The sequence below is a fragment of the Siniperca chuatsi genome, linkage group LG13 (genome assembly GCF_020085105.1).
Source record: "Siniperca chuatsi isolate FFG_IHB_CAS linkage group LG13, ASM2008510v1, whole genome shotgun sequence".
Taxonomy (NCBI): domain Eukaryota; kingdom Metazoa; phylum Chordata; class Actinopteri; order Centrarchiformes; family Sinipercidae; genus Siniperca; species Siniperca chuatsi.
Genome location: NC_058054.1, coordinates 17,739,722 through 17,767,640, shown reverse-complemented (window position 1 = coordinate 17,767,640; position 27,919 = coordinate 17,739,722). Strand labels below are relative to the sequence as shown.

Below are 27,919 nucleotides of genomic sequence, written 5' to 3'. Positions count from 1 at the left end.
TTTTCTGTAAATGAGACATATTTGTCATCAGATTTGCAGTTTGAAACTTTTCAGCAAGCAGCTTCCCAGCAGAGGCAGCGGAAAGTCTTTCAAGCATTTACTTTCCTCTCCACAAGAGGGAGCTGAACACTGGCCTTCATTCTTCTAGCCTCTGTGAGGAAGTGAAAGGCTTGAACTCTCATGGGTGCCTGTGCATTGACTGGACATTGTCTGTCTGCGCTGCTGAGCTTCATACAGACTATAGTTTTGCTGAGAGGTCGGGCGCAGAGATGAGAATACCCCTTGTTCTCTGCTTTGATATAATGCTTTGAACATCACACAGAGAGCAATAAGGTCAACAAAAGGTTGAGGGATTTAGATAACAGGTATTTATATCCCAAAACACACACATACAAACACACAGACATGAACATCCGTAAAGCAGCTGAAGAGTTCATACAGCAACTTGATGATTTAGGCCAACCGTACATTTTGTTCTTCCGCTTTAAATACTGACCTAATTTACAAAAAATAAATACCTATATTAACAAATCAACTCTGCAACTAACTAACTGGGAACTGAGGAGTCACATGGAACCAGTTGAAAAGTTAATTTTTACATCAACATTACACATAGCAAACATTTCATACAAATAAATCACAAAAAAAGTTACAAAAAAATGTCAAATAATATTCATTGCAATCAGTCAACTAGCTACTTATCATATCCTGCAAATTTATAGGGGTACTGCAGCGTTTTTGTGTTGCACTTCCATAAAGCTGGGGGACTCACAAGAGACAGAATGATGGTCAAAAAGGAAGTAGCACAGGTCAAGATTTCCTGACTTTTAGTGCCTAAAATGTGTCAAGCTCCATCCTACAATTCCCGTAATGCAACTCAATAGCATCTTTCATTTGACCCTCCCTGTCCCCTAAATGCCCACTTCTTTCAAACCCCACAACACCAGTTTGTAATTAATATAAACTTGTAATGCAGGTTTACATTAAAGATTTAAAAGTCTCAAGGCCAAGCCAAGACGGCCCTGATGACATCATCTGGGTTTTTTTTTTTCAAACTCCCTCCTGAGCCACAGAAGTCATGATCCAACTGTTTTCACAGGCTAAGTAGTACTCGTCATGACCAGTAAAGTGAACGTGATGCGTAAAATAGGTGGAGTGCCCCTTTAACAATATTATTTATTTTATATCATGCAGTCTAAAAGAATGATACACAAATACTATTTGTAGAGACAGATCAATTGTTTGCACTCCCAGTGACTTGTGAATAAAACCGTATCAATAAAAAATAATAGCTGATGGAATCAAAACAGCAGTTTGTGGAAGCGATCCATTCAGACACAAGTAAATATACATGTGCAGGTGTGTTTTCAGAATGCCAATTTGGAGGTGGTGGGTGAAAGTGGTTGACAAGAAAGGCAACATGGATTGGTGTGTAGCAGACGATGAACACAATCATGTTTGCTGTCACTATGCCAATGGTGCTTTTCTTTTCCTCTGACTTGTCATCCACCTTTGACAGAATACAGATGATCTGACTGGAACAGAACACAACGATCAACAGTGGAGTGAGGAATCCTAGAAATATCATAATGACAACAAACTGCAAATTAAGTGGTTGATCTTTACATCTTTCATAACAAGTCCAGAGTTTTTCAGGGTAGTTCTCCTTACGGTATATAGCACATATTGTCACCAGAAGTCCCCAAAAGAACAAGCACACAGCAAAAGCCGTCTCTTTCTTCTGCTTCCATGATCTGGCCTGCAGTGGGAACCTTATAGACAGGTAACGATGGACACTGATGGCAATCGTGGTCAGGATGCTGGCATACATGTTGATGTAATGTGTGTACATAAGGAAAGTACACAAGAGAGATTTGGGCATGCAGAAGAAAGCATCATAGATCCTGAAGGGAAGGAAGAGGATGAGGGTAGAATCAGCTATAGCCAGGTTGAACATGTAGATGTGGGTGTCTGTCCAGGAGTCTCTTTTGGCTAAGAAGGCACGCAGAGCAGCAGCATTGACAAGGAAACCCACGAGAAACAAAGGAATGTAAGCCAAACCCTGAAGGGTTTTTACTCTGCAACTAGTGTCGGTGATGTTGGTGGTGTTGTTGCACATATTTGTCTGTAAGAAGTGGCCATGTGTCAGAGAGAAAAATAATTTTAAGTTAGTACAGCTGAGCATAAAAACCACACACAAATTAAATATTGTTAATGGTTATGCAATACAGTTTGGAGGATCTTACTTTGTTTAATGATAGGTTCATATTTTTTCAAATCTGTCTAAAAACAATACTCACATGCCCATATATACATTGAAACAGTTTTTGCTTGCTGTAATCGTTCCTCCTGGTAAAAGAGTACTCCACAGATTTAGCATTACACTCCTATAACATTGTCGTTCTCAATGCAGCAGAATCACAGATATCGTCTTTTTTATTGCACACATTCTTCTTTCTTGTCAAAACCTGGCACCTACATTACCCACAATGCAACTTGACCGCCGAAAGTTCCATCAGGAATTCGGATGTGTTATGCTAGTAGCGCCTAGTGTAGCTTCGAGCTGCTAGCCTCAAGCAGAGATGAGGAGCGGGCTACAGAGTTCTGGTAAGCTTACTTCTGGCTACCTCCACACCCCCAGATTTTTTTCATTTTCAAACTTCAGACCCAAGCGACATTGACTCAAGTGACATAACTTGAGGCTAATTATCAGATTTTGCACAGCTCCCTCTGGTGCCACAGAAGGCTATATGCAACTTTTTTCAGATCTGAAGTAGTATTCCCCAAGACCTGTAGAACAGACTTTTGATGTGTAAAATCGAGTTCTCCTTTAATACTGGACCTGAAGAGATCCATTCATAACACAATCCCAGCGTAAGAGATGGGAGACAAAATCCCCTATCCTTGTTCTGTGCTCTTAGCTCAAAGCTAATTTGATGGGCTAATTCAGTAGTCTGAGTTATCCAAATCAATTGGGTATCTTCCGAAGTTACAGTCTATTTTGTACGAAATTCCCACTTTGTGTCACTATCCCGCCTCCACAGCTTAGCAAGGAAACACTGTTATGGGGGCAAATATAAAGAGGGGATTTTGACCAAGAAAACCCTATAACTTTGTAAAAAAAAATACATATGATTTTGATAACTGCTGTGACCTCATATTAGCTTTAACTAAAGTTTATAATGCATCTTTGCATAAAAGTGGACTGTGGACAATGTCTTACATTGGAATCCTGTTAGGAAAAGATCTGAATGACTGCAGCAACCAAAAACTGTTTCAATGTACATGTGATCGTGTAAGTATGGTTTTAAGACAAGAAAAAATGTGAACCTATCCTTTAATTTTATATGACATGTTCAAAAGTTCCCTGTAGTTTTGTAATTTTATTACTACAATACTGTATTAAAATGTTATCATAGCAGAACTTACTTTTTTTAAATTAAAAAACAGAAACAGTAACTATGTAGTCTCATTTCTTGATAACATACAAATGCGTACAGTTAAAACAAAACTTACCAAATAAGCTGTTCTCCTGACCATGAAGCTTACTGGACTGATTTTAGGGGAAGCTACACCGGCATGTCTTCTAGCATGTGAATTTCTGCTGCAGTACATCTGCTGCATTTCTTCTCTTCTCGCTACATATGACATTGTGGCAAATAAGTCTAACCATGCGCACCACAAGTTCCCTTTGTAACAATGTTTGCCTGTTACACTTTGATACACCGGAACTTCATATATAGATGTGCATGCATGGGTAATATAAAACTGGAACAAATTGTTTGAGCTTTGTTGTGGCTTTGCAGCACTTGATGTTCACAATACTGACATGTAGTTGCAGCGTTTTGAGTAGTCAGAAAGACTAGAAAGGCGCTATATAAGTATATACATTTACCATAATGAATTAAGAAAGAAATGTTTGTACACTTACCTCCTTACACCATGTAGTTTCCTGATGGCCATCTTTAGTCAGTACTGTTGTATTTACATTTTTGAATCAGAAATTTGCTGTCCAAGTGATAGTTTCCAGGAAGAGAAGGTCACACTGGGATGGAGGTGAAAGCAGGAGGTCAAGAGCTGCACTGAGCAAGGCAGACTGGAAAAGGAAATTACAAAATAAATCTTGTCCTTGTGCAATAGGCGCCTTTTAGAGCACAAACCTTGCCACTCTTCAAAAGCTAGATTGTAAAGAAGAATGGGTCAGTGCTTTGTTCTGCTGGCTGAAAAGAGGAGACAACACATTTCAGCAAAAATCAACATGACTCAAAAAACGAGATGTGACAACAAACCTTTTGCTTGGAAAAGGTGTGTCAGCCCTGATTATGAAAATATTTGTCTCACACATTATTTTCCATTGTCATATATCAACTGACAAGCAAAAATAGCCTGTAATTTCTCCTAAGCTTGTCAACAACTGACAGTCACAATAAAACAGCCACAGGCCCCTGGCTTAAACCTCAGTTTATGAAAGAACCTTTGTAAATAACTTTCTGGATTCAATAAGACACAGATAATTGAAACAGACTGAGAAATCATCAAGACATCTGCAGGCCTTTCTCTACCTTCATGCAGCTCTGGCCAACCTGTTATTTTGTTATTTTGTCAACATGTCTTCATCAAAGTGTTTCTATCCAATCGGACAGACGAGAGGGGGGCTTGGACAAAGGCCGGTCTGGCTGCCACGCACACACAAGCCAGACTCTGCACAATGATGGCCCGCTTATTGGGCATTTAATTAGAAATGGAGCCACACAGTGCTACACAGAATCACAGTGTGTGTTTGTGTGACTGACGCTGCTTTGTGTGGCTGTGTGCATTTCGCTTGTTGTTATGTTTTGCTTTGTTTTTGCTTACAGTAACTATTTCTCTATGTGCTTGTCTGTCTTGTGGGGTCTGACTCACTCGTTTGTGGCAGACGGTGTGTATACACCGGAGTGACTAAGCTGCTGAGTGTTCCGTGACACAAATCCTGGGCATTGATTGAACATAATGTCAACGTCAGAATTAGTCCATTGCAATATTTAGTTTGTATCATATACAGTTAATGAGCTTCTATTTCGACAACATTTGAAAGAATCAGGAGAGTTGAAACTGGATAATGAAACATTACTGAAATTGCTTGTCAACCTCTTGTCACAAGATTACACAGATGAATCATCGTCTGCATCATAATCTTTTATACCGCAATGGGTCCAATACTGTGCTCACATTCGAGTACTCACTCAAGTACAGATAATGATGGGCAAGTGCTAGTTTGTAAAACACAGGCCTTCAACTTGGGTAGGGGTGGGAGGAATGGAAATCTGAAAATGTGATCTGGAAAAAGTTTTGGACGGGCTAAACGGAACAGTTGAGAATACATGACACAAAAACAGATGACAGAGCAGAAAGGTTTGGAGGATGAAGTTGCCCTTTTACTTTGTTGTTTCATGTTGTTAAATCTATTTTTAGTTGGTACCATTTGAGGAAAGTTTTGGCATGCCCTTTCAAGCCGAAAGAGTCAGCTTGTTCCATTAGACTGTGGCCTCCGAACTGAAATGTGGACTATTTGAAGCCAGAGGGAGAAACAATCATCCTATTAGAGAAAAGACTGAAGGTTAGGTGTAGCTGTGTAAATGAGCGAGTGTGAAAGTGACCTGCAGATGCACTGGCTTAATTAAGTGAAATACCTGTAATTAGTGCAGTATGTTTACCTGTTAATAACACATCTTACATTGCAATGGCCTTGAAAATTAAAATTTCCACAAAAAGAACCCTGAAAAGCACAGGAAATGTTAGATTACATCCTGTTTATTAGGAATTACAGCGTGTAGTTTTGCAGTTATTGCATTTCTTAGCGATGTTCTGATTTTATTAAAAGCTGCTTTATGCTTCATAGATGTTATTCACTGAAAATAAAGGCAGAAATTTAATATTGCGCAGGATATGAAGGGGTTCTATATTTTCAGATGTGGCCTGTTGTTATCATTAATTTGTATTAAATCCCTTTAGGCTTATCCTGTTTTCACAGAGATATTTCTCAGATCTGGTCCACCGTTGCGGATATATTTGTCTGCTAGTCTCGGTCGATCTCATTTTCTAGACTCACGTCTGCCTCTCTGCCTGTCTCTCTCACCGCTTAGCTGTCTCTCTTTCCTGCCTCCCTGCGTTCATTTCTGTCTATCTGGTACTGTTTGAAAGTGCCCTTTACACGTCAGTAGTGAGGCTCGGGGGGTGTGGGAGGGGGGTTTCCATCGCTCTAACTAGGTCAGTGAAGACACACCCCTCTCTCCCCTCGCTGTGCCCCTGCTCTCCCCCTCCTGTCTCCTTTCTCTCCCTTTTTCTTCTGCTCCCTGCTGTGACGCAATGCAGACTTTCTGCACAGTCCTCCTGTTTCACTTTTATTACCTCCTGAATCTGAAAAACACAGCACCGTCTTGCACTTCACTGATGACAGTGACACATCCTCCAAATCAGCATCCAGCAAACACATATTAGCTGCAAAAAAGATATCTTGCACTTTTATAGATGCCAGTCAAGTCAGATAAACAGCTGCACCATATGGATCTTTTTGTCAACCAGAGTTTCAATGATTTGGCCCAACTTTTTGTTGTGACGATGGATTACATAATGCTCCGGGATTGCAGAATGTTTGTAGGGATTGTCAATGTGTGATCAGGTGCTTGTGGCATATGGAGGGGCAGTCAAGTGCAGCCATCAGAGAATGTGTCACTGTTAGTGTGCATTTGCTTTGGGACCACACTCTTATAGAAACTCCTCCAGTGTGCTGATGCATGTGTCAGACATGACAAACATCAATTACTGCATTCATGTGCTTTTTTTTAACCCTGTAAAATACTTAACGTGTGTCTTATTGTGTGTCTGTGCAGTCTATTGACAATATGGACTGCAAATCGTGAAATATGCATGCTAGCAAACTCCAAGTATTACATAAGCCCAGCATGTTATACCACAATCCCAACACTAGATATCTCTGTTTCTGCAAGCCGCCTGCGATGAGTCATCTGGGCGGTTATATATGAACTGAATTACCAAATCTCACCCATGCCTGATTTTCAAATGCAGATTGTTTATCTCAGTAAATAACGATCTGAGAGTAGATATGTGGATGCACTGTGTATTGTATGTGTTGAACAGATGGTCTTAAAGAAAAACAATCTGGGTGATAAACCTGTTCAGAAACCAGACAAGAACTGCACAATAAAAGACAAATGTACAGGGAAAGACATGATTTTTAGCTGATGTATCATGTATGAATGTGAATTTATCATCACAAAAGGATTATCCAGCTATTCCATTCTTCCCTGATTAGATAATATGAGGTAGATGATTAAACATAAAAAAGAGCTCTGGTCTTGCATGAAAATGAAAGGGAACAGAGGATCTGAGGGAATATGGGAGGATAAAAGAAAATGGGAGGGTGAAAGAACAGTGAGATAAGGAGTGTTCAGGTGGCCAGTAATGCCCTACGGATGGCACACAACACATGTAGGTCATCGGGCAAAAGATGGAGAAAGCACGATGATGTGAGGTGGAAGTGTTGAGGAAAATATGCAGGATACTGGAATAACTTTTTCCACCTCGCTGTGCTCACTGGCATTATTTACTCTGTGATAGAAATCACAGTGTTGTGGGTGTCCATGTGTGATTGCATGTGTGATCGCATGTGCATATGGCGCGTGTTTCAGTGGATGGATGTGCGCATTCACACTCACTTAGGTATAACTGGGTTTGGGTTACACGGCAAAGAATGTCAATTCACACTGGAAATAAACATAGCCCAGTTGCCGTGGCAACCTCCTTTCACTCTTACCGCATCTTTACATGGCACATATTTGTATTTGCATCAGATTTCTGTGTTAATGTTGACACAGACAAAAGCTGCAGGCAAACATGTATTTTAAAGCCCAGTGCTTTCATTTATGATTATGAACAGGTTCACACTTTAATCAATCATGGCTGTCTTTTGTTTTGATAATGTTTTACCTAAATTAGAGGTTCAGTACAATGAATGTGTCAAGGTCAAGAGATGTGGAAGGGTGAGGGGGTGGGGGGGTGAAAGGTAAAGGGAGACAGTGAGTGACAGAGCTAGAGATTTGCTGCTGACTGTGTGCATGTGTGTCAGCATGTCTTTTACATACTCAAACAGCCTTGAAGAACATTCCCATGAAGACGTGTAGCCTGAATTTAGCAACATGTTAGAAGGATACATCTTGTTTAGAAGACATGCTGGTATGTTGTGGAGGTTTAGGGAAGTGGGCTCCCTAGGGTTTGCTGGTTTGATTCATGTGACTATTTGTAAAGAGGAAATAGAGAAGAACCAATTGTCCCCTGCTTCAGTACTTGCTGTACAGTGCCCTTGAACAGGCACTGAAAGTTCAGGTGCAATAGTAAAATGCTGTGGTTCCACTGTGCAAATCCGAGGAGTCAACGTCAATAATTGTGTTTGCAGAAAGCATGCATTTACTGACATAAATATTTTATACACTAATTAAACTGAGATGGTCTGTGAAAATGTTTTACTTGTTTTACTTGTGCAGAGTTCATGCAGTTTGTGTGGATTTGTTTATATAGAGTCAAACTTGAACTTAAAGCCCCTGAAAACTTGGTTTCAAATTTTAAGTATTTCTATTTAACATTGAACATTTATGACTAAATAAGCTAGTAATAAGTTTAAAATATATTTAGCTAATATTTATGCAGAATCAAACCCTCTAAAACACAGCTAATTACCTTTATCAGGTGTGTGTAGGTGTGGTTTGATCACGTTCGATTAACAGTAACCAAACAATCCACCAACTGTCTTAAGATCCCGATTCAAATGTTGTTATATCCTGATTGGTCCACGAAGGTAGAAGAATAAGTATGAGTCCCGTCCACCTCAAACCAGCGAGAAGAGCACAGAGAAAAACAGAAATACAGAAATTTCTCATGTAAAATAACCCAAACTGTTCTTAAGAACATAAGAACAGAAAACAGTGTGTTCATCACTCAGGACCCAAGCACTCAGTAAGAATCCGATTGATGTATAAAAATATACATGAAAAAAATTACTTTTAAAGGTCTAATGTGTAACATTTAGGAGGAGCTATTGGCAGAAATGGAATATAATATTCATAAGTATGTTTTCATTAGTGCATAATCGCCTGAAAATTTGTATAATTGTGTATTCATTACCTTTAGATTAAGCCATTTTTATCTACAGAGGGAGCGGGGCCCCTTCAACAGAGGTCGCAGCGTTGTACCGCCATGTTTCTACAGTAGCCCAGTACGGACAAACCAAACACTGGCTCTAGATAGGGCAATTTGCGTTTTTCGTGAGTTTCGTGGCCACCGTAGTTTCTCCTACACACTTGGGAGGGTGATGTGAGCGGTGTTTAAATGGTTGCAAACTGCAATTTCACCACTAGATGACACTAAATCCTACACACTGGACCTTTAACATATTATGAAAATTTTGGGTCAATGGTCAGGTTTTGACTCTACCTTTTCCTGTATAAGCTACATTCAGGTTTTAGTTCAGTGCAGGTTGTGCTCAACCTCTAAAACAGGTGTTTTAGAGGTTGAAAAGAGGTTAGAGGTTAGAGGTTTTGATGTTCAAACGTTCTGTGATAAATGGCATATTAACTGTTTCTAGAGTCTTCAAAAGAACTCATTTTCAGCAGTGTAATTGATTCAGGCAGGCCAAGGACGCTACAAGAATACAGTATATGTTTGTGATCTTCCTGTAATGCTTGAGAGTTGGGGGAGTGTGAGTGCTCAGTGGGATGAATCTGTACCCAATGACCTGTGAGTGAACTCATATATTATTTATTCTGCAGATTTGATCAAACTCGAGAGTTGTACAGTGTTTGAAAAATGAAGCTGATAAGGAGAACAGAGAGTGAAAAAGAAACAGATGTGCTAGAGTGTAGAGTGGTAACAGGAGCTGGGAAGATAAAAAAGAACGAGGAATGAAAAATAGAAAATATGGAGATATAGGACAAGAATGTGAAGTGGAGTCGAGTAGCTTGTGACAGGATTCTGACACACTGACCTAGTGACGCAGCAAAGCTCACAGCTCCAGATTACAGAGACTTGGCTGTAAGGAGGGGGGAGAGAGGTTATTAATGGTGCCTCCAGAGAGGAGCAAACAGGGAGATTAACTGAAAGAGGGAGTGAGGGATTACAGCTCTGTGTATGGCAGGAGCCGGAAATAATCCTAGCAAACTGGCACAATCCAGTACATGTGTATGTGCATGTGTGTTTTTGCTTTTTGTGGGTGTGATGTACACATTAGTACAAATTAGGAAATAAAGGACATGATGAGGTGAATGTTATCTATGATAGATGCATCTTAAATTAGCCCTGTTCACATATAAATGCAGGCCAACGATTAACAATGTGGCGTGTGAGAAGATAGACTGGAAAGTAAGGAGTTGATGCTGCTAAGGCAAAGAGATTGGCCATGAGGCCCCACTGAAACCATGTGCAGCCAATCAGTTACAGTTGGTCCCTCATCCTTACAAAGACTCTTTGATGTGAGCGAGGCCTTTAAATTCAACCCTGGGGAGTCACAAGGCTACACCGGCTTTGATCTGAGTCAGGAGAAAGCTTATGCCATTCCTAACAACATGACCCTCTGCACAAAAACAAAAATGTCTGCTTGCCTGACAGTCAAAGTGTTGGCAAATAAGCAGGGATTTGTGGGTGGGCAAATCTGAAAATCAGCATACTAAACGCAGACATACTGTATGTGATTGGCTCTCTGCATCTCGATGACGTGTCTGTACAATGTAACTGGTCAAGGTAACAGCAATAAGTATCACTCTTAACCTATTGTAGCTATACCTCCCATCCCATGTTTACGTATGCACAGTAATCAAAGAGATTTTATCCTTCAATGCTGCCCTACAAAAAAGATACTCTTTTGCAGTGCATTTGATCTCAGACAGCATGAAACAATCCTGGTAGGTGTGAACTGGAAATATATCATAATGCTTCTCTGCAGAGAGCTCATTTCTGTCCATCACTGGGCTGTCAGTTGACGGTTGCTTTGGCAACTTTTTCTGTACTTGAAAAGACTCGAGGCAAAGTGGACATGGGCTATTTCACCTCCTTGTGCATGCTGCAACTCAGCTTGTTGTCACACAGTCTATGATGTAAATATCCGTTCATTTATGCCCCCCCATCTGCTCCCTCATCCTGTTATGCTGCTGCTGGCAACCTTCCAAATTCCTCCTGCTTCTCCAGCTCTAAGCTCTTCTTCTACCTTGCCTCTTCTTTCAACTATTTATCATCGGACAACAAAATGTCTGCCATATACAAGCCATGCCGAGGCCCTCCTCCTCCTCTTCCTCCTCCTCCTCCTCCACCCACTCCCTCCCTCTCTTTCTCCTTCCTCTGCTGTCTAACCGAGCTGCATGGCTGTTATGTAAGAGCTAAGGTCAAAGTGTCACTGCCGTTGTCAAGGGAGACGTAGAACAGAGGGGCTTTAGAGGAGATGTGCACAGGGTGAGAGAGAGAGGGAAAACCGCACACACAAATGGCTGAGATGCAAAAAGGCTAGAAAGCTAAGGATTTGAACATGTGTGCATGAATAAATACATCAAGCTGTTAGAATATATTTAATTTGGGCTGTGACACAGGAGATGAGGAAGTGCATAAATAAAAAAGATAAGCGATTACATATGAAAAAGAAGGAAGAGGTGGAGGAAAAAATTAAAAGAATGTGAGCGCCTGTGTCTTTCTGAGTGGGTGAATGCGTGTGTGTGAGAAACAGAAAAAGAATCTATGACCGCAGGTACTGTGTGCTCGGCTGCTCCACTAACCTAGTTTGAGTAATCTCTGCCTTCATGCTGTTTCATAACACTGCTGCCAGAACATTGCATCATAAGGCCACTTGCTACAACAACCCCCAGCCCCCAGCACCCACCCACCTCCTCATCAGCAGCCACAGTGAAACACACATTTACATCAGAATCCTATTTATTCATAGATTAAACCAGGGAATATGTAAATGTTATATTAAAAGTATTAAATTTATATGAGCAAAAAATAACACATTTAGCACATTTGCTGCAAAAACGCCCACCACTGTGCATAACATACTAACACTGAGATGCAAATAAGTTGATGAGATGCAAATGTTACAGCAGTATTCATGTTCCTGCATTTCCAGTACAGAAATGTGAACATGAAACAGGAACCAGGAAATGCTGTGAGTGAAACTTTGCGAGGTCACTGGGTGTAAACTCTGGAGCTGCTCCGCAGAGAATAAATTGGTGGTGAGCAATCATTGGGAGAGCAGCCAGGGATATTTTCTTATGATACTCTACTAAGAACGCCACTAAGGAACAAAGCTCATTTGAGTACAATAGCTTGAATAAATATTTTACAGGCCCACAAAGTCTCTTGAGTCACTGCAGCAAACCTAGATTGTATGTCTATTGTCAAATTCACTTTTCTCTATTCTCATTTCATTGGGAAAAGAGCCGTTCATTTTCATACATATCACAAGCACTGTTAAAGGTGGCAGGTAAATCTACTAAATATAATAGTCTCAAATGAGTGGCAGTATAAAATGTAAGAAACACACAAGCCCAAGTTGACATATTTGTTTTGTCTGACAAACAGTCCAAAACCTTAAAATGTGTTTACTATCATTTAAGACAACGAAAACCAGCAGTTGAGAAGCTGGAACCAGGGTTTTTTTTTTGTTGTTGTCATTTTTGCTTAAAAAAAAGACCCCAAAAAAGTTGACTAGTCGATTATCAGCTCTACATTCTGCCACTGCTTCTGCAAGATTTCTGCAAGAGCTCACTTTTAATGTTTACATTCAGGTCAACACCATTAAGGCAAATATGAATCTCAATAACAGATTTTTATGCTACACTCTACACTGTTACAGTAACCGGTGCAAATGATATAAAGTCAGGGAAGTAGGGGGAAACAGCATACATCAATGTCTGTTTTTAAGCAGAACTGACTGTGGGTCCATTTACCGTCCTATTATCTGCTGGAAGTGATAATCTTAATGTCTCACTACATCGCTGTGAGGAAGAACTGAGCACTTAGTCAATCATTTGCCCAGCCACCTTAAACTCGCTCCCGACTGCGCGCCCCCGCGAGTGCTGCGAGAGGAGCTGTCGGCAGTGAGATCATGGGAGAGTCCACGCTTGGAGAAAGTAGGTTAGCAGGGTAGACTGAGAGGAAAGCAAGCGGAGAGTCAGAGCGCAGAGGGGGGGCACCGAACACCGCGCGTCCACCGTGGGACTATTCTGTCAAAAAAGTTGAGCCAAATCTATTCGCCAGTAACAGCTACCATGCGATCCAAAGCGACTTTCTTCACTCTTTCATTTCGCTCGGACTTGACAGAGCGATAGAGGAGAGGAGTTTCGGGTAGTTTTTTCCCCCTTTTTTATTTGGTCGTGCTTAACGAGAGCTGTCTACAGCCGGGACGAAGTTAATATTTACAGAGCCAGTTCACCCTGGCTCCAGCGCATTATTCTCCTCTCTCCTGTCACCTACATGAACCACATGTAGTCGAGTTTTCACCGTCCAGCCTAGAAAAAGAAAACATCAAAATGAGAGGTAAGTTGATTTCATGTCACAATAAATCTGTGCATGTTTACTTGAACACATCACAGTGTGGGGGTTTTGTACGGGCTGGAACGGCCACATGTGTGCGCACAGGGACTTGAGTGCGCCCGCTTTTCCTCCCAATGCGCATTAATCCCTCATGACTGGATTATAGCTGCACAGAGCCCGAGGCTGCATGCTCCACACTGAAGTCCAGCATGCAGTGATAAAGAGTTGATGACGAGAGTTTACTCAACCAGATGAATTCAGTTTGTTTTATCTCTCAGGTGGGAGAGCTGGGAGTCCTTCTGTGAATTTTGGCCTGGGGATCCATGTTTACAGTTATGCAATTGGGGGGCTGGGGGGTGTTGTTGTTAACCAAAACTAGAATTATGTAATCGAGTTTATCAGGTTTCTGATCAGGTCAATTTAAAACTTGAACCTTTGCACATTGCCACTTTTCTGGCATTTATCCCGGTCTACAGTCATCAGATTTTGTGATATTTTATATTTTTTGAAAAATAAAACAGTCCTGAAGATCCTTGCAAACCTTTCGTTTCTGTACCATTGACTTGACAAGATGAATCTGAGCAGTGATGGTGTAGTTGTGGTGTTGTTGTGATGTGATGGCTGTGCCAGCATGGCCGACTGTGTGAGCGTATAGAGGGAGAGGGATCTGGCTGTTCCACTGACCTAGTTATGTCACCCAACATTATACAGCATTGGCAGCGGAGGGAGGGGGAGCGGCCATGGGAAGCGCCGTGCCGCCCGACGTGCTGCGCCATGTGCGGTCACAGCGCGCGGGGACGGTCGGCCTTCAATGTGTCGCTCCGTGACGAAGGCTGAGCTTGAACTTGGGCAGTGGGGCAGCAGATAATTGGAATTCAACAAGAAAGGTTGTTCTGATACAGCCTGTGTTCTTTATACGTAACATCTAAATAGTTTTATTATAAAATCAAACATAGTGATTAGCAACATGTATGTCACGTTAATTTGAAATATATTTTTGTATACTGGAAGGACATTTCTTGCTGTGCACATATCACATCCACAACATACTGTAACCTCTCATCTTCATGCAGCAGTTTTTGGTTGCAAACAGAACACCCTACAGATCATGATTTAAATAATCATTGTCTTAATGTTTGGTTCTGTTCTTGTGTTGCATTTCTGTGTTTTTCCTCTGAGCATTGCCAGCGTTACAATCTTTTGTTGTGCAGGACAGGAGATAAGCTGCAAGGAGTTTTGTTTTTTCAGCAGAGGAGGAAAGAGATGAATTTGCACTAAAAAGGGGGGAGGGAGGAAGAAGAAGCAGAGGGGGCCACTGGTGGAGGGAGGTTCTGGCAGGATATCCAAATGTAAACAAACCACAACCCGTTCTTAGCTCACTGCACTGAAAATGTAGGTAAGTCACTCAACCTGTCGTTTCCTCACTAGAAAAGCATGTCAGCATTTTTATCCCAGTTTGAACATACATCTCTGCAATCACAGTCAATTTAGTCCAAAATTATTGAGTCATTCCAACAGGTTTGGCAAGCTGAGAGACTTTTAGAGGCCGGGTTGTGATTTCGAACCTCTGACACTTTTACTGTAGTGGATAGCAGAGTGCACTTCTGCAGAATGTATTAGTACTTATTACATACAGACAAACATAATGAAAGATCACAAGACTCATATCACACACTGGCACCTGGTAGAAGAGGCCTGGAATTCTTAGCTCTGTTGTAATCCCCCCTCTGTGGGCCTCAGCTTGGCCTCCACTGGTATTTGCATCTTTTAAAATAGAGTCCCTTGATTTGAATCCACCAGCCCACCAGAGAGCCAGATTGTATATGTGCATTTTGAGTATGTGAGTTAACTCTCATCAGTTTTGTTTTTCAAGTAGTATCAGATAGTACAATACAAATCTTTTTTGAGAGCTGTATGTTAGAGAATGAGGCTGTGTGCTACATGATGTCAAGGGTAATCAGTAAGACAGTTGCCTTCACAGATTCAAGCAGAAGGTGTGAAAACAAACAGGGTTTTGCTTTCAAATATGAGAATATATCTTCTCTCCTCATTTTACGGAAACAAAATAATCTGGAAAACATTCCTGTACTCTAGCATGATTTCAAAAGAGGAAGAGGCGACAAAGACAACCACGGTGGCTTGTTGTGATACAGCTCTGTGCTGCACTGTAAGCCTACACCCATCTGTGAGGCATGACACAACAAGTGCTTTAGCATTGCTAATATGTATGGAGCTCAAGCACAAGGCCCCGACCTCTTATTGTGTGTGTCTTCTTATTCTGTCAGTCATTGTTTATGATGAGGGGATGAAAAAAACAAGAAAATATCACCAGCTTCCATTGAGCCTTGTGTCAGCCTGTTGCTCAAGGGCATCTAGCAGTAAGCAAACATGAACAACCTGTATTTCATAAAAACAGGTTGTAAAATTATAAAATGGAGAAGTGGTATGTGTGTATGTTTGCACAAACACATGGAGGGTCAAAATTCAGCTTTTTTCCTTTTGCTACTGACATACTGATTGTTTTACACACGGGCCAGGGGGCTCCTGTTGGAGAATTATTGCCTGTTTGTTCCACATTAGCTACTAAGAAGTGAACTGTTGGAAGCACAAAGTCAGTGATTTTTCTCTGCCTCTCTCTACTCCACCCATACTGACTTTTAGCCTTTTGTAGAGATAACACGGTTGCAGCTTTAGCTGGCTGATAAACACGCTGGGGCCAACATGGTTTGTAGCTGAACTGTTAAAGTGTCTGTTTCCAGTTTATTTTGTGAAAAGGCTTAGGTGTGCCACAGAAAGTAGCTGTCATACTGCCACCAGCCATACTCAAGCGCCATTCTTTGTTTGCCGTTTGTGTAATTTCACCTCATTTATTGCATTTCACACTAGCATTTTGTGACTTAAATATTATGTCAGTGGATGAGAAATGTAAAGCGCTGCATGCAGCCTTCAGGCATCATGTTAGCAAAAAGGCAGGATCGGTATTGATCTTCTTAGAATGCCAGCTCTCTCTAGAAAGCTAAAGGTCAGATGCCTAAGACTTGTGTTGTAGCAAAGGTCAACAATGATATTCAGGGTTAAAGGCAAATGTTGCTTTAACATTAGTGTGGCTGCTGCTATGTCTCTGTCAGCGTTGTTAGACAGCTGAATTTGTCATAACTGTTAAACAAGCTCATTTTACCTCATAATAGTGGTGTTTTTTGTAGAGATGAAACAATTATTCAATTTATTGATAAGCAGACAGACAGAAATTAGTTGTCAACTATTGCTCAAGTCACTTTTGAAGCAAACATGCAGAAAATACACTGGTTCCAGCTTCTCAAATGTGCATATGTGGTGGTTTTCGGTGGTCTTACATGCCAGTAAACAGAATACTGTTGGGTTTTGGAAAATTGGGCCAAAGTTTGAGTATGTCAGCTTGGGCTCTGGGACATTATGATGGCCATTTTTCACTATTCTGATGTTTTTTAGAGCAAACAATTAATTGGTTAATCAAGAAAATAATGGATAAGAGTGATCAATAATTAAAATAATTGTTAGTTGTAGCCCTAGTTTTTTTCCTCCATTGGTTCAGCACTACAAGTCTTCAAGACATCCCTGTTAATTTTCTTTACTTAATAATGCTTTGTATGTAGGTAACTGGTTTAACTGCATGGTCATGTTCTATTTACCAGCTTATGGACAAGACAATTACATTAAATAAGAGAACATTAAGGAGATGGATATTTTGTTGTCTCGGTTGTGCCTGCATATCTGCAGAGAGTCAGAGAAGAGGAGTGAGAAAGCATGTATGTGTGGTTGTAGCAACAGGGACATCTGTGTAATTCTGGCTCTCAGCACAGGACAAGAATAGAACAGGTTGAAGCAGAAGCTCAATGTCAAAGACAGGGGAGATGGGTGGGGGCTGGATAGTTGACATTCAAGTTCAGAGTTTGTGTGCTTTGAGTGGACTGTAGCCAGGTACAGTATGGACTTTTACAGTCAAATCAAATGTGGCTTCTCATTAATAATTATTGATTAATGCATAGGAATCAGTCCATACAGAAAAAAACTTATGGGAAATCAGTGAAGATCTGTGTTAATGAACGGGTAAGTCCAGTTTGTCTAGGCTTATTATTATTATTATTGCTTGTCTTGTTTAATTTTGTTGTTATGTAACATAGCCAGTTTTGCAAGCTACGAGCCTTCAAGGAAATGTTTTATGTGTAAATGTGAGCATTGTTCAGCTCCACCTTAAAAATGGCGGGATTGAGCCTGTCTCCCTTCTCCCTCTCCCCCTGCAGTGGGAAAGTGTGTCAGTAGGACAGAACGTCCACATGGACTGACAGGCTACAGGGCCCGAGTGACGGATGACTCAGCCAATACCAAGAAGGCTGCGAACGCCGCTCAGCCAGTGGGAAAGATAGAGTCTGAGGAAGGCGGGGTGTCGGTGTTGCTAGAGTGAGCCTGCTGAATGAGTGTTGTGAGGAATGCTGGCAGACGAGAGTTATATAATTTTGAGATGAGGGAGGGGTGGAGGGGAACCTGAGAAAGGGAGAAAGGGAGGAAGGGAGGGAGGGAGGGAGGGAGGAGGGAGGGATATATTTTTCCATTGCATGCCTGCAGCTGCCCTGATCAGTTGGAGTATTTTAGTCAACAGTTTTAGAGAAGAGACAGCCGACTGTGTCATTAAAAGGGGAAAAGAAGTAGAAAGTTGTGTTTTCCAGTACCTAAGAGTGCAACAATTCCTCCTCAATCACATAGACCTAAGTGGTTTTCCATACACTGTCCTCACAAGTGGTACAAAATGGGATTTTGTAAATCAGTCTAAGATTGTACAGACAGCATGGCTGAGCAACAACTGTCTAATGATATAGCTGCTGTTGTTTTTCTCTATGGTCAAAAAAGAAGGACTCTTTGTGTACATGTCATGTGTACAAGTGTCATGTGATTCCCTATCTGTTTGTGTACTCTTCTGTTCCCTCATGGGGGCCACATGCAGGGTGCAGACAGTTCATGGCAAGTTATCTTCTCTTGTACTGTATGAGCTTATTGTGGGACAGTTTGTCTACAGGCCATCAATGGAAAAAAGAAAAACATATGTGACTTAATTGCATTGTTGATGTGTTTTTATCTTTGATTACTACACTCTGGTACAGGATTTTTCTTGGTTTCAGTTTCTAAAATGTGTTAATAATTTCCTAATAATAAATAAAACATGATTTGTATAGTGCTTTTCAATTTATCATGTTTTACAAAACAACATCAAATACAGCAAAGTTCAGGTGTCAGAAAGCATCATAAAAAATACTGAAAAGGACAAAAAATACACAAAAAAGATAAGAGAAAAATGGTTATGTTAAAGGCCTCCACATGAAAGTCAGTTCTGATTTTTGCGAGCATGGGATTTACAGATAGGGAGTTTCAAAGACATGGTCACCCCTGGTAATGAGGCATGGTTTAACCAGAAGGACTGACCTCAGGATCACAGACTGCACTCAGACTCAAAGGGGACTGACATAAAATGTAACTATGTGTCTAACCCTTATAACATCCTCAGTAAAATCTTGTAAATTTTGTATCAGCTGGAGGCAGGAGATGGCCTTCTAATAGAGCTCAGAGTACACAGAGTCACAGCAATCTAACTGCGAGAAGATAAAAGCATGCAGAAGATACAAAGGACCTAATTTTGGCCAAGGTTTATAGCTGGAGAAAACATGATAGCACAACATAAATGATCAGCAGATGAGAGTCAAAAGAGAGAGACAAAAATCATGCCTAAAAAAGCCAAGCTGGCTCGTATTACAGTGATGGGGAAGTTGCCAAGAATTGAAAAGGCTCTCATATTTTGTGTCATTACGCAGGAAGAACTTCTGTTACATCCACCACCAGGAATTATGTAACACAGGATAATTTGGCCATCTTGTCACATTTAAGTGGGACTAACTGTAAAGTGTATCATTAGCATACCATTGGAAATGGATAATATGTTTATGCCCAAAGGGCTGCAAATAAATGGAGAGCATTAAGAGACACATAACTGACTACTGGGTAACACCAGAAGAGACAGGGGCCAAAGAAGAAGAGGCCCTTTCATATACAACATAAAACTTAAACCAGTGAGGTAAGAGCAAGACCAGTCAAAAACTGAGTTCATCAGAATCAGCAGTGATCAGTAAATGATTATTCATTTTGATAAAAATAGTTTTAGTGCTGTACAGAGCACAGTTTAAAAAAAAAAAAATCATAAAGAATGAAAAATGTCTTTGTTAAAAACAGCTTTTTACACTGAATGGCGCTGAATATACCCGAAATATGGGCTTCTGTGAAAGTGTGTGGATGTCTGAATGTATGTATCATGTTACTCAATGTTGTGTTAGTGTTTATATACTAACTGTTTTAGGCAACAGTCCATACTATTAGTCAACAGTATCAAACAAGCCAAAGACTTCACTAAGCAGATGTTGACTAATCTCAAGTTCACTTTCTTTGTGAATTTGAGGCACTTTCATACAGACACATTAGGCAGCAGCATTCTGACCTCTGTTGGTGTTTTTGTCCCTGCAGCTCAGATTGAGGTCATCCCCTGCAAGATCTGTGGGGACAAGTCCTCAGGAATCCACTATGGAGTCATCACCTGCGAAGGCTGCAAGGTGAGGAGGAAATACAGAGAGTAAACCAGGCTACCAAACTTAACTTCAACTTTATCTCTAATGGGGGTGTCATTTATGGGTTTTTTTATTTGTGTGTTTGTGTGTGTCTAGGGTTTCTTCCGTCGCAGCCAGCAGAACAATGCCATGTACTCTTGTTCCCGCCAGAGGAACTGCCTGATCGACCGAACTAACCGTAACCGCTGCCAGCACTGCCGCCTACAGAAGTGTCTGGCTTTGGGCATGAGCAGAGATGGTAAACACACACAAAGAGCGCACTGGACCCTCTTTACACACTTCGTTTAACCATGACATTCAGCTGTAAACTTAAACATTTACCACAACTGAGTTTTGTTAAACTAACACTTTCACTTACACAGGGGAATCCCAGTGCGTTTGTTCCTTTAATTTAAAGCTGATACCAGGAGAATCTGAAGCCCTCAGCGGTAATGTTTCACATCAGCTGTCGTAAGAGAGCTCGCCACTTGTTGCCCTCTTCTGTAGGTTACAGAGAGAAGACAAATACAGTATACAGACTGAAGAGGTGATGAACTGTCATCATGCAAACTGGATATAGGGACTGGAACATACAGTACTTACGGATAAGATGGCAGAAGTAATCTATGTGAGCCAGAAATATCTTTTCAATCAGCTTGAGGTAACAGCTTTAGAAAACAGATGTGAAATGTATTATGTTTGGCCACAGCAATATTGCAATATCGCTGTACTAAGGTAAAAAATATGAATAAAGTATTTAATTTATTGTCATCAATATTCATTTTAGCCAAGTATTTACAGTCACTTGTAAGATGTTTGAAGAATTTTTAATGAAGTTCGTCTACTATAACGGAATGTATTTTCTCTCTGCAGCGGTCAAGTTTGGTCGTATGTCCAAAAAGCAGCGTGACAGCCTCTACGCTGAGGTGCAAAAACACCAGAAGTCCCAGGAGTGTGTGGGCTCCGGAGGCGTGGGGGCTACTGCTCTGTCCTTACCCAAGGAGGACGGCGTCTGTGGTGGAGGGGAAGATGGTGAAGAGGGTCTGAGCCGGTCCTACAGCAGTGGGGGCTCCAGCTCCACCCTCAGCGACCTTGATGACCTGTTCGACCTGCCACTGACCCCCGAGGACGCCAGCGAGTACTGCAGCCTGGAGCTGCTCGGCGGAGGAGCCAGCACCGGGAATACCTCCAACTCATCGTCCGCTTCTTCCTCTTCCTCATCCTTGTCCAATCAGAATTCCCCGCAGCAGACTATGCTGGACGGGGCAGACAGCAACGGGATCCAGCTCCTGCACACACACTCTCACACGCATCCGCTGCTGGCACACACACATGCACTGCTGGACCATCTGCCTGATGACTGCTCGACAACAGACCTTGGTGAGTACTGACAATGATACATAGCAGATAGAACAGCAGAGCAGGATTAAATGGACACAAGGACACAAATACAAGGTTAAATAGGCAAAACAAGCAGGAAACAAGCAGGGGTAAGGAAGCACAGGCATTTTTTAGACAGGTGTCTCTAGAGACCTTGAGGAAGAATACGTTTGTATTTTATTTTACATCTTTATGGTTGCAGGCAACAATAAACTGCAAGGAGGCTTTGAATAGGCCTCTGGGGACTTTTAAAGGAAGCAATGAGTAAATATTGTGACCAGTGGATATCATGAGTGCAGGAGGTGGAAAGGATCCTAACAGCTGCAGAGATAAGATGAGTAAAATGACCCATTAGCGCTCAGTCTTGTCAGGGTCATCAGTGGCAAACATAACACCATAACAGAGTGGTGCATCTAGTTATGCAAGGTCACACTGCCGTTATCTGTTGATATGTAAACAATACGGCTGTTACACTCTGCTACGCTCTCTCTGTCTCTTCAAAGCCCGAACCTGCTACCACCACAAGCAGCCTGAGTGAGAAAAACACTGATGTTTATTGTTTATATGCTTATGTTTTTTTTTCAAAGAGCGCATCACTCAGAGTATTGTTAAGTCTCACTTGGAGACGTGTCAGTACAGCGCTGAAGACATGAAGAGATTCACCTGGGTACAATACACACCTGAGGAAACACGTGCTTTTCAAAACAAGGTACATAATGCACACTATACCCATTTGTGTAAGGTCACACACATTTATAGATCAGAATAACAGCTAAGTATCACAATATCACATATAAATATTAAAAAACTAACTTAATTTGGCTTACTTTGCAGATACATTGTTTTTCAGTGAGTAGGCAGAGGTTAGATTTTTGAAATTGTAACTGTAATTTCCACAAAAACAATCTGATCTGATGATGAACAACTACTAAGAAGATAATCATGCTGACGTCATGTCGTAACACTCACATCTCTTCTTTGTGTCTCTTTTTCAGTCAGCAGAGTGGATGTGGCAGCAGTGTGCACACCACATCACCAATGCCATTCAGTATGTGGTGGAGTTTGCCAAACGCATTGCTGGCTTCATGGATCTGTGCCAGAATGATCAGATTATATTGCTGAAAGCAGGTCAGTGTACAGTCTAAAAATGCTCACATCTCAAACACTCAATGCACAGAATGAATTCTTCAAAAGTAAACAGTTTGAAACTTGCTAACTTTAGTTCCTTCCTGTTTTTTTTGTCTCCATCCTTCTACCTTTGCCTTTTTACCATTCGTTTGTTTTAATAAACGACACACACCTGGTTCGATCACTGGGGAGAAAAACCACAATTCTGAAAACTAAATTTTCAATTACTTTCCTTATCTGTTCAACACACATTTTACTCTCTGTAAATCTTTTGAACTTTAAAAAAAAATCTTTGTGGATATCCATGTTATCCCTATCCTGATTTTTAAATGGTTCAAAATGTCTTATATGGTGTGAATCAATCTGGGACAAAATTATTTACGTTTTGTTTGTTGTGTTTTGTGCATGTTGGAGTATCTTGGGCACTCTCTGTTCATCCCTCCCCCTTCCTCCTCTTTCTTCATCCCTCCATGTCTTTGCCTCTATCTGTGGCTACGCTTTCAGGCTGTCTGGAAGTCCTGCTGATACGTATGTGCAGAGCGTTCAACGTCAACAACAGCACCATTTTCTTCAATGGAAAGTTTGCCCCGGCTCAGTTCTTCAAAGCACTTGGTGAGGATCAGATGGAAATGTAGTTGTGTAAGCTCTAAAGAATTCAGATAATTAACAGGATCACACACAAAAGCTTCTTTCGTTTCTCATTCTTTATGCAAGTTAGAAGATCTTATGCCTTTTTAACACGCACTGTGCAATAATTACCATTCCTGCCTAAGAAAATGTCTCGGCTCCTACTGTTCTCAATCCATTATTGACATCTCACAGAGATATCTCTGCATTGACAAACGTAATTCATTATTTTAAATGACCTGACAGTGGTAAGTGTTCTTAAAATCTAGAAGACTGCAATTTCAGTTTCAGTCTTGTCAACTGTAGTTACTTAAAGCCAGAACTGGCATTGAAGAGAAGTAATTGAAAACCTCCAGCTGAATTTCTGAAGCACTGTCTTGCCTCTTTAGTACCAACAGAACTGTGTAACAATGCAACTCTAATTGAAAAAGTGAAAACAAATACCATTAAACACAGCAGTAAACAGTGTGATAAACTCATATAAGGGAAAATTATCCAAGTTTATCATTTTAAAAGATATATTACAGATACAGCAGTATTTCTCTGAAAATACTACTGACTACTGAGAGGTCATGCAGACAGTAATTTAACTGAAGAACTAAGAAGAGCCAGAGTTTCTCATCTTGACCAATAAGCCCAAAATTAGAAAACTGAGTAAGAAACATAGGCCTCAATCAACCCTGGTATCTCCTGGGTCAGTTGTCGAATTAAGCAGGACTATTAAAGTCCTTTCCTGTGTTTATGCAGGTTGTGAGGACCTGGTCAGTGCAGTGTTTGACCTGGGAAGAGGACTTTGCCGTCTACAGCTCTCTGATGAAGAAATGGCTCTGTTTAGTGCTGCCGTCCTTCTATCTCCTGGTGATTTTTTTTTCTCGCTCACACATTAATACATAAACACAAACATGCACGAGAAGAAGTGCAGATTATACTGCAAAATCATAGCAGTCTATTCAATGCTGTTCTGTCCTTGGTAGAGAAGGCCACACTGATATTCAAGAGCACCAGTTTTAGAATTGCAAAGAAAGGACTTAGTACATGACGCCATCGCTTAAATGATGCTTAACATCTTTGAAAGCAGCAGCCCACCGATCCTTTCATCCTGTGAAGCCAAACATTGTTTAAAAGAAACAGGATATTGAATATTTCACTCAGTGTAAACATCATATCGTGTCAATCAAGAGCTGACACAGAATATATACTGTCGGACAATGCGGAATATGATTTTAAGAACCTTAAAGCTTCTTAAGGAGAAACAAAACTGTATGTTAAGGCGTTCATATTTTCTTCCCTGTAGATCGACCCTGGCTAACAGAAGGCCAAAAGGTTCAGAAACTCCAGGAGAAAGTCTACCTGGCTCTGCAGCACAGCCTACATAAGAGTGGTGCTTCTGACGAGAAACTGGACAAGGTAAAGACAAGCAGTCACGACTCTTCTTAAACACATGCCAATGTACTCACATGAAGACCCACATACATAAATGTACCTTTGTATATCTTCTGTCCCCACAGATGGTGTCCAAGCTGCCCATAATGAAGTCTATCTGTAACCTCCACATTGACAAACTCGAGTTTTTCCGTTTGGTCCACCCAGAGACCGCCTACAGTTTCCCACCACTATACCGGGAAGTGTTTGGCAGCGAGATGTCTCTGCCGGACTCCACCGACAGCTAGACAGACAGATAGACAAACGAGAGAGAGATGGAGAGAGTGTATTAAGAGGTAGGGAAGCAAAAGGAGAGACAGAGTAGGATAGATGTTGAAGCACAACAACCAGCAGTTAAGAGACAATCCAGGACTTTAAATACTCCGTCTCCCATGATCCCAAAGTAGTCCTCCACTTTCCCAGCAGGCAAAGCACCTTACACTACAGACCACACATGCTCATGGTCCTCTGCATATTGTAGCATTAACAACAAACGGATGGGCATCGTAATAATAACACAGCTGCCCACTAAGCACGAGACAGCTCCAAGCTCTAACACTTGTTGAACATCAGATCCACTGTGGATCACCCAACCAGTTATGAATGTACCTCATCGATAAGCACCAGTGCACAAGCCAGAACCTAACAACAGTGAATGTACAACCCTGCCACTCTGAGACAGAGTTTTACACATAGTATTAGAATGAAGTCTTGTTGATCAACAGGCCTCACTATTAATACAGCTCTCAGTCAATATTTCTCTCTATATTAATACATCTCAGTATGGTGCGCATGCGTATTCATACAGACAATATCCTTGTACTGACCATCATTTAGGGACCAAGATCATGAGTCATTTTCTCTGATATAAAAAGAAACACACAGATACGATATGGCTCACGGCTAAAGCTGACCTCCTTAATCAGCTGAGAACCGGTCTCCCACACATTTAGACAGTGTTCGGTGCTGCCTCTTTGTAGGCTCTTGTAATGCAATGAGAAACCTCAGTCCCACACACCCCTTTCCTTGTAAATGCCACTTAGAAACAGGACAAGATGAAATTATCTTTAATTTATATACACATTTATAAACAAATATTTTAAATAAGAATGTAAATAGATGACTATATAAGTATATATATAGTATAAGACTATATGGAGAGAGTTAGAATGTGTGAGTCAGTTCAGAGAGAGAGGGAGAGAAAAGTGGATAGTAAGGTGTGGGGGGGGTGGATTTTTCACGAAAGCTGATATTTGGACTCAAATCTTTTTCTGGACAATTTCCTCTCTTGACAGTACTCTCAGGTTTCCATGGCAACAGCCCCCTCTTGCCCCAAAGGCAAACCCAGCGGGGTTAGGCATGGTCATCACGCAAGCGATGGAGTGGACGCAGTAGGGGAGGCAGCCTACCCAAACAAAGGCAGAAAAACATTGCCTTTGTCTTGTCCCCCCCCCTGCCTAAAGAGACACAAGAGGACAAACGGGACAAGGAAAAGAGAAAGCAAGGCAAAAGATGACTTAATGAACTGTATAATAAAATGGGATACACAGGGTTTCCCCACCTGTTTCTAACCAGCAGTCAGTACAGTAGGTGAAGTATAACTGTCTTTCACTCATAATGTCTCAGTTGGTTAAAGGCCGGGACAACGATGACGATGTATCATAAACCCTCCTCACTGGTTGGAGCAACTGTATTATTTTGTACATTTGCTGTTCCTCTCTCCTTTAGTCCCAAACCCAACACTTGTCTGAATACGAAGCACTTAAACTTTATCCTCTTTTTCACTGGACACTAGTCTAAGGCCAGACAGAGCTACCAGCTGCCCCCCTGAGTTGGGCCTCAATGCCAGTAAGACTTAATAGTTTTCAGTCAATCTGTTGTATTAGTTTTGTTTTTTAATCCATATCTGTCACACAAGGTCACGCATAACTGTTTACATTTTTCATGTACATAAATAACTTTCTGAAGGTTGCTATAGCATTGAGATGATGATGATAATGTCTTACTTGGGGTGCTGTGAAGTTCTTGTGCAGAGTCTGAGGACCTGCTGCCTGCCACTCAGGGAGCTAGCTGTGATCTCTTGTCCCTTTATTACCAGTGTCGTCTTTTAGCCTTGTGCTCCTCACACCTTTGCACCTAAGATGAGACCCATAACCATAATCACTGTGGTCGTAAGTTCTATTTTTGTGAATGTTAGTCACAAAGTGTCAAAGCCCTTCCTGTTTGTCCTAATATTGTAACATGAAATTTACAAGACATAGGAATAAAAAAAAGAATCAGTTAGAGTCAAAGATGAATTTCAGTATTGGGGTTTAATGTTTCTTTTGCTGTGATTTTCATTTATTTGTCAGTCTTTTATCCACCTTTTTCTTTTCGTGTCTCCACTTTTGTCTTGTAAAGTCAGTGATCTAATTTTTTTAATTGAAGAAAGATTAGGAAAAGTACAAACAAAAAAGAATAGTTTGTCTCCCTTCTCTTTCCCTGTATGACGAAATGTACAAGAGGTATATTACTAGTCTAAGAGTAACTGAGTCACACAGCGCGATATATATTGTTGCCCAATGGGATACATTATATGTGGTTTTAAGAATGTAATAAAGGGTTTCTTTTTCTTTTGAAATGTTTCATTGAGTTTTATTTGAACTTGAATTTGGCTTTCATGATGATATGCATGTAAAATGGGTCTTTACATATTGTTGACCGATCAGACGTCTAATCAGTCTCTAAAATCACTGATCTGATATTATAATCCTGCAAATGTAAATGGCCACAGCCATTCTAATGTTTTGAATCACAGACTAGCATTTGTGTTATGTGCATACTGTATTCCTTTCAAGCCATTAACTAAGAACTGCAAGGATTAGTCTATTAATCAATTGACAAAAAATTCATCTGCAACAATTTTCATTAACTATTAATCATTTAAGTCATTTATCAATCGAATAAATATAACCATTCTCTGGTTGCAGCCTCTTCAATATGCAATATGAGGATTTGCTGCTTTTCTCCTTTATATATCATAAATCAAATATCTTTGTCTAATATTTAAAGTTGAGTGTGAACGTTCTTTCTTCATGAAAACAGTTTAACAAAAAAGTCTTAACCTATTTAAAAACGTTTTCTGGAGCTTTCAACCACCTCTCAAAGTCTTCCTCAGTGGATGAAGTTTT

At 40.8% G+C, this 27,919-nt stretch overlaps 2 protein-coding genes across 6 annotated transcripts; one reads left to right on the top strand and one right to left on the bottom strand.

Moving 5' to 3' along the window:
- Nucleotides 1-345: 345 nt before the first annotated feature.
- Nucleotides 346-21,059, bottom strand: gpr35b (G-protein coupled receptor 35 b). Of its 2 annotated transcripts, XM_044218293.1 has the most exons (4): nucleotides 20,572-21,059; nucleotides 3,932-4,096; nucleotides 3,517-3,638; nucleotides 346-2,125 (listed from the first exon to the last, which is right to left on the bottom strand). In XM_044218293.1, the coding sequence occupies exons 3-4, from the start codon at nucleotides 3,622-3,624 to the stop codon at nucleotides 1,235-1,237; spliced, it is 999 nt and encodes a 332-aa protein (XP_044074228.1). In that variant the 5' UTR covers nucleotides 3,625-3,638; nucleotides 3,932-4,096; nucleotides 20,572-21,059; the 3' UTR covers nucleotides 346-1,234. The 2 variants fall into 2 exon arrangements, with proteins under 2 accessions (XP_044074228.1, XP_044074227.1); XM_044218292.1 differs by lacking the exons at nucleotides 3,932-4,096; nucleotides 20,572-21,059 and having other exon boundaries at nucleotides 3,517-3,878.
- Nucleotides 13,092-27,369, top strand: LOC122886304 (nuclear receptor ROR-beta-like). 4 transcript variants are annotated; one of them, XM_044218288.1, is made up of 10 exons: nucleotides 13,094-13,572; nucleotides 20,113-20,198; nucleotides 20,310-20,451; nucleotides 21,066-21,572; nucleotides 22,160-22,281; nucleotides 22,568-22,700; nucleotides 23,115-23,312; nucleotides 24,075-24,185; nucleotides 24,622-24,734; nucleotides 24,836-27,369. In XM_044218288.1, exons 1-10 carry the CDS (start codon nucleotides 13,566-13,568, stop codon nucleotides 24,995-24,997), a joined length of 1,581 nt encoding a protein of 526 aa, XP_044074223.1. In that variant the 5' UTR covers nucleotides 13,094-13,565; the 3' UTR covers nucleotides 24,998-27,369. The 4 variants fall into 4 exon arrangements, with proteins under 4 accessions (XP_044074225.1, XP_044074223.1, XP_044074226.1 ...); XM_044218289.1 differs by having other exon boundaries at nucleotides 13,096-13,572; nucleotides 23,205-23,312; XM_044218290.1 differs by lacking the exon at nucleotides 24,075-24,185 and having other exon boundaries at nucleotides 13,092-13,572.
- The last annotated feature ends 550 nt before the right edge of the window (nucleotides 27,370-27,919 follow it).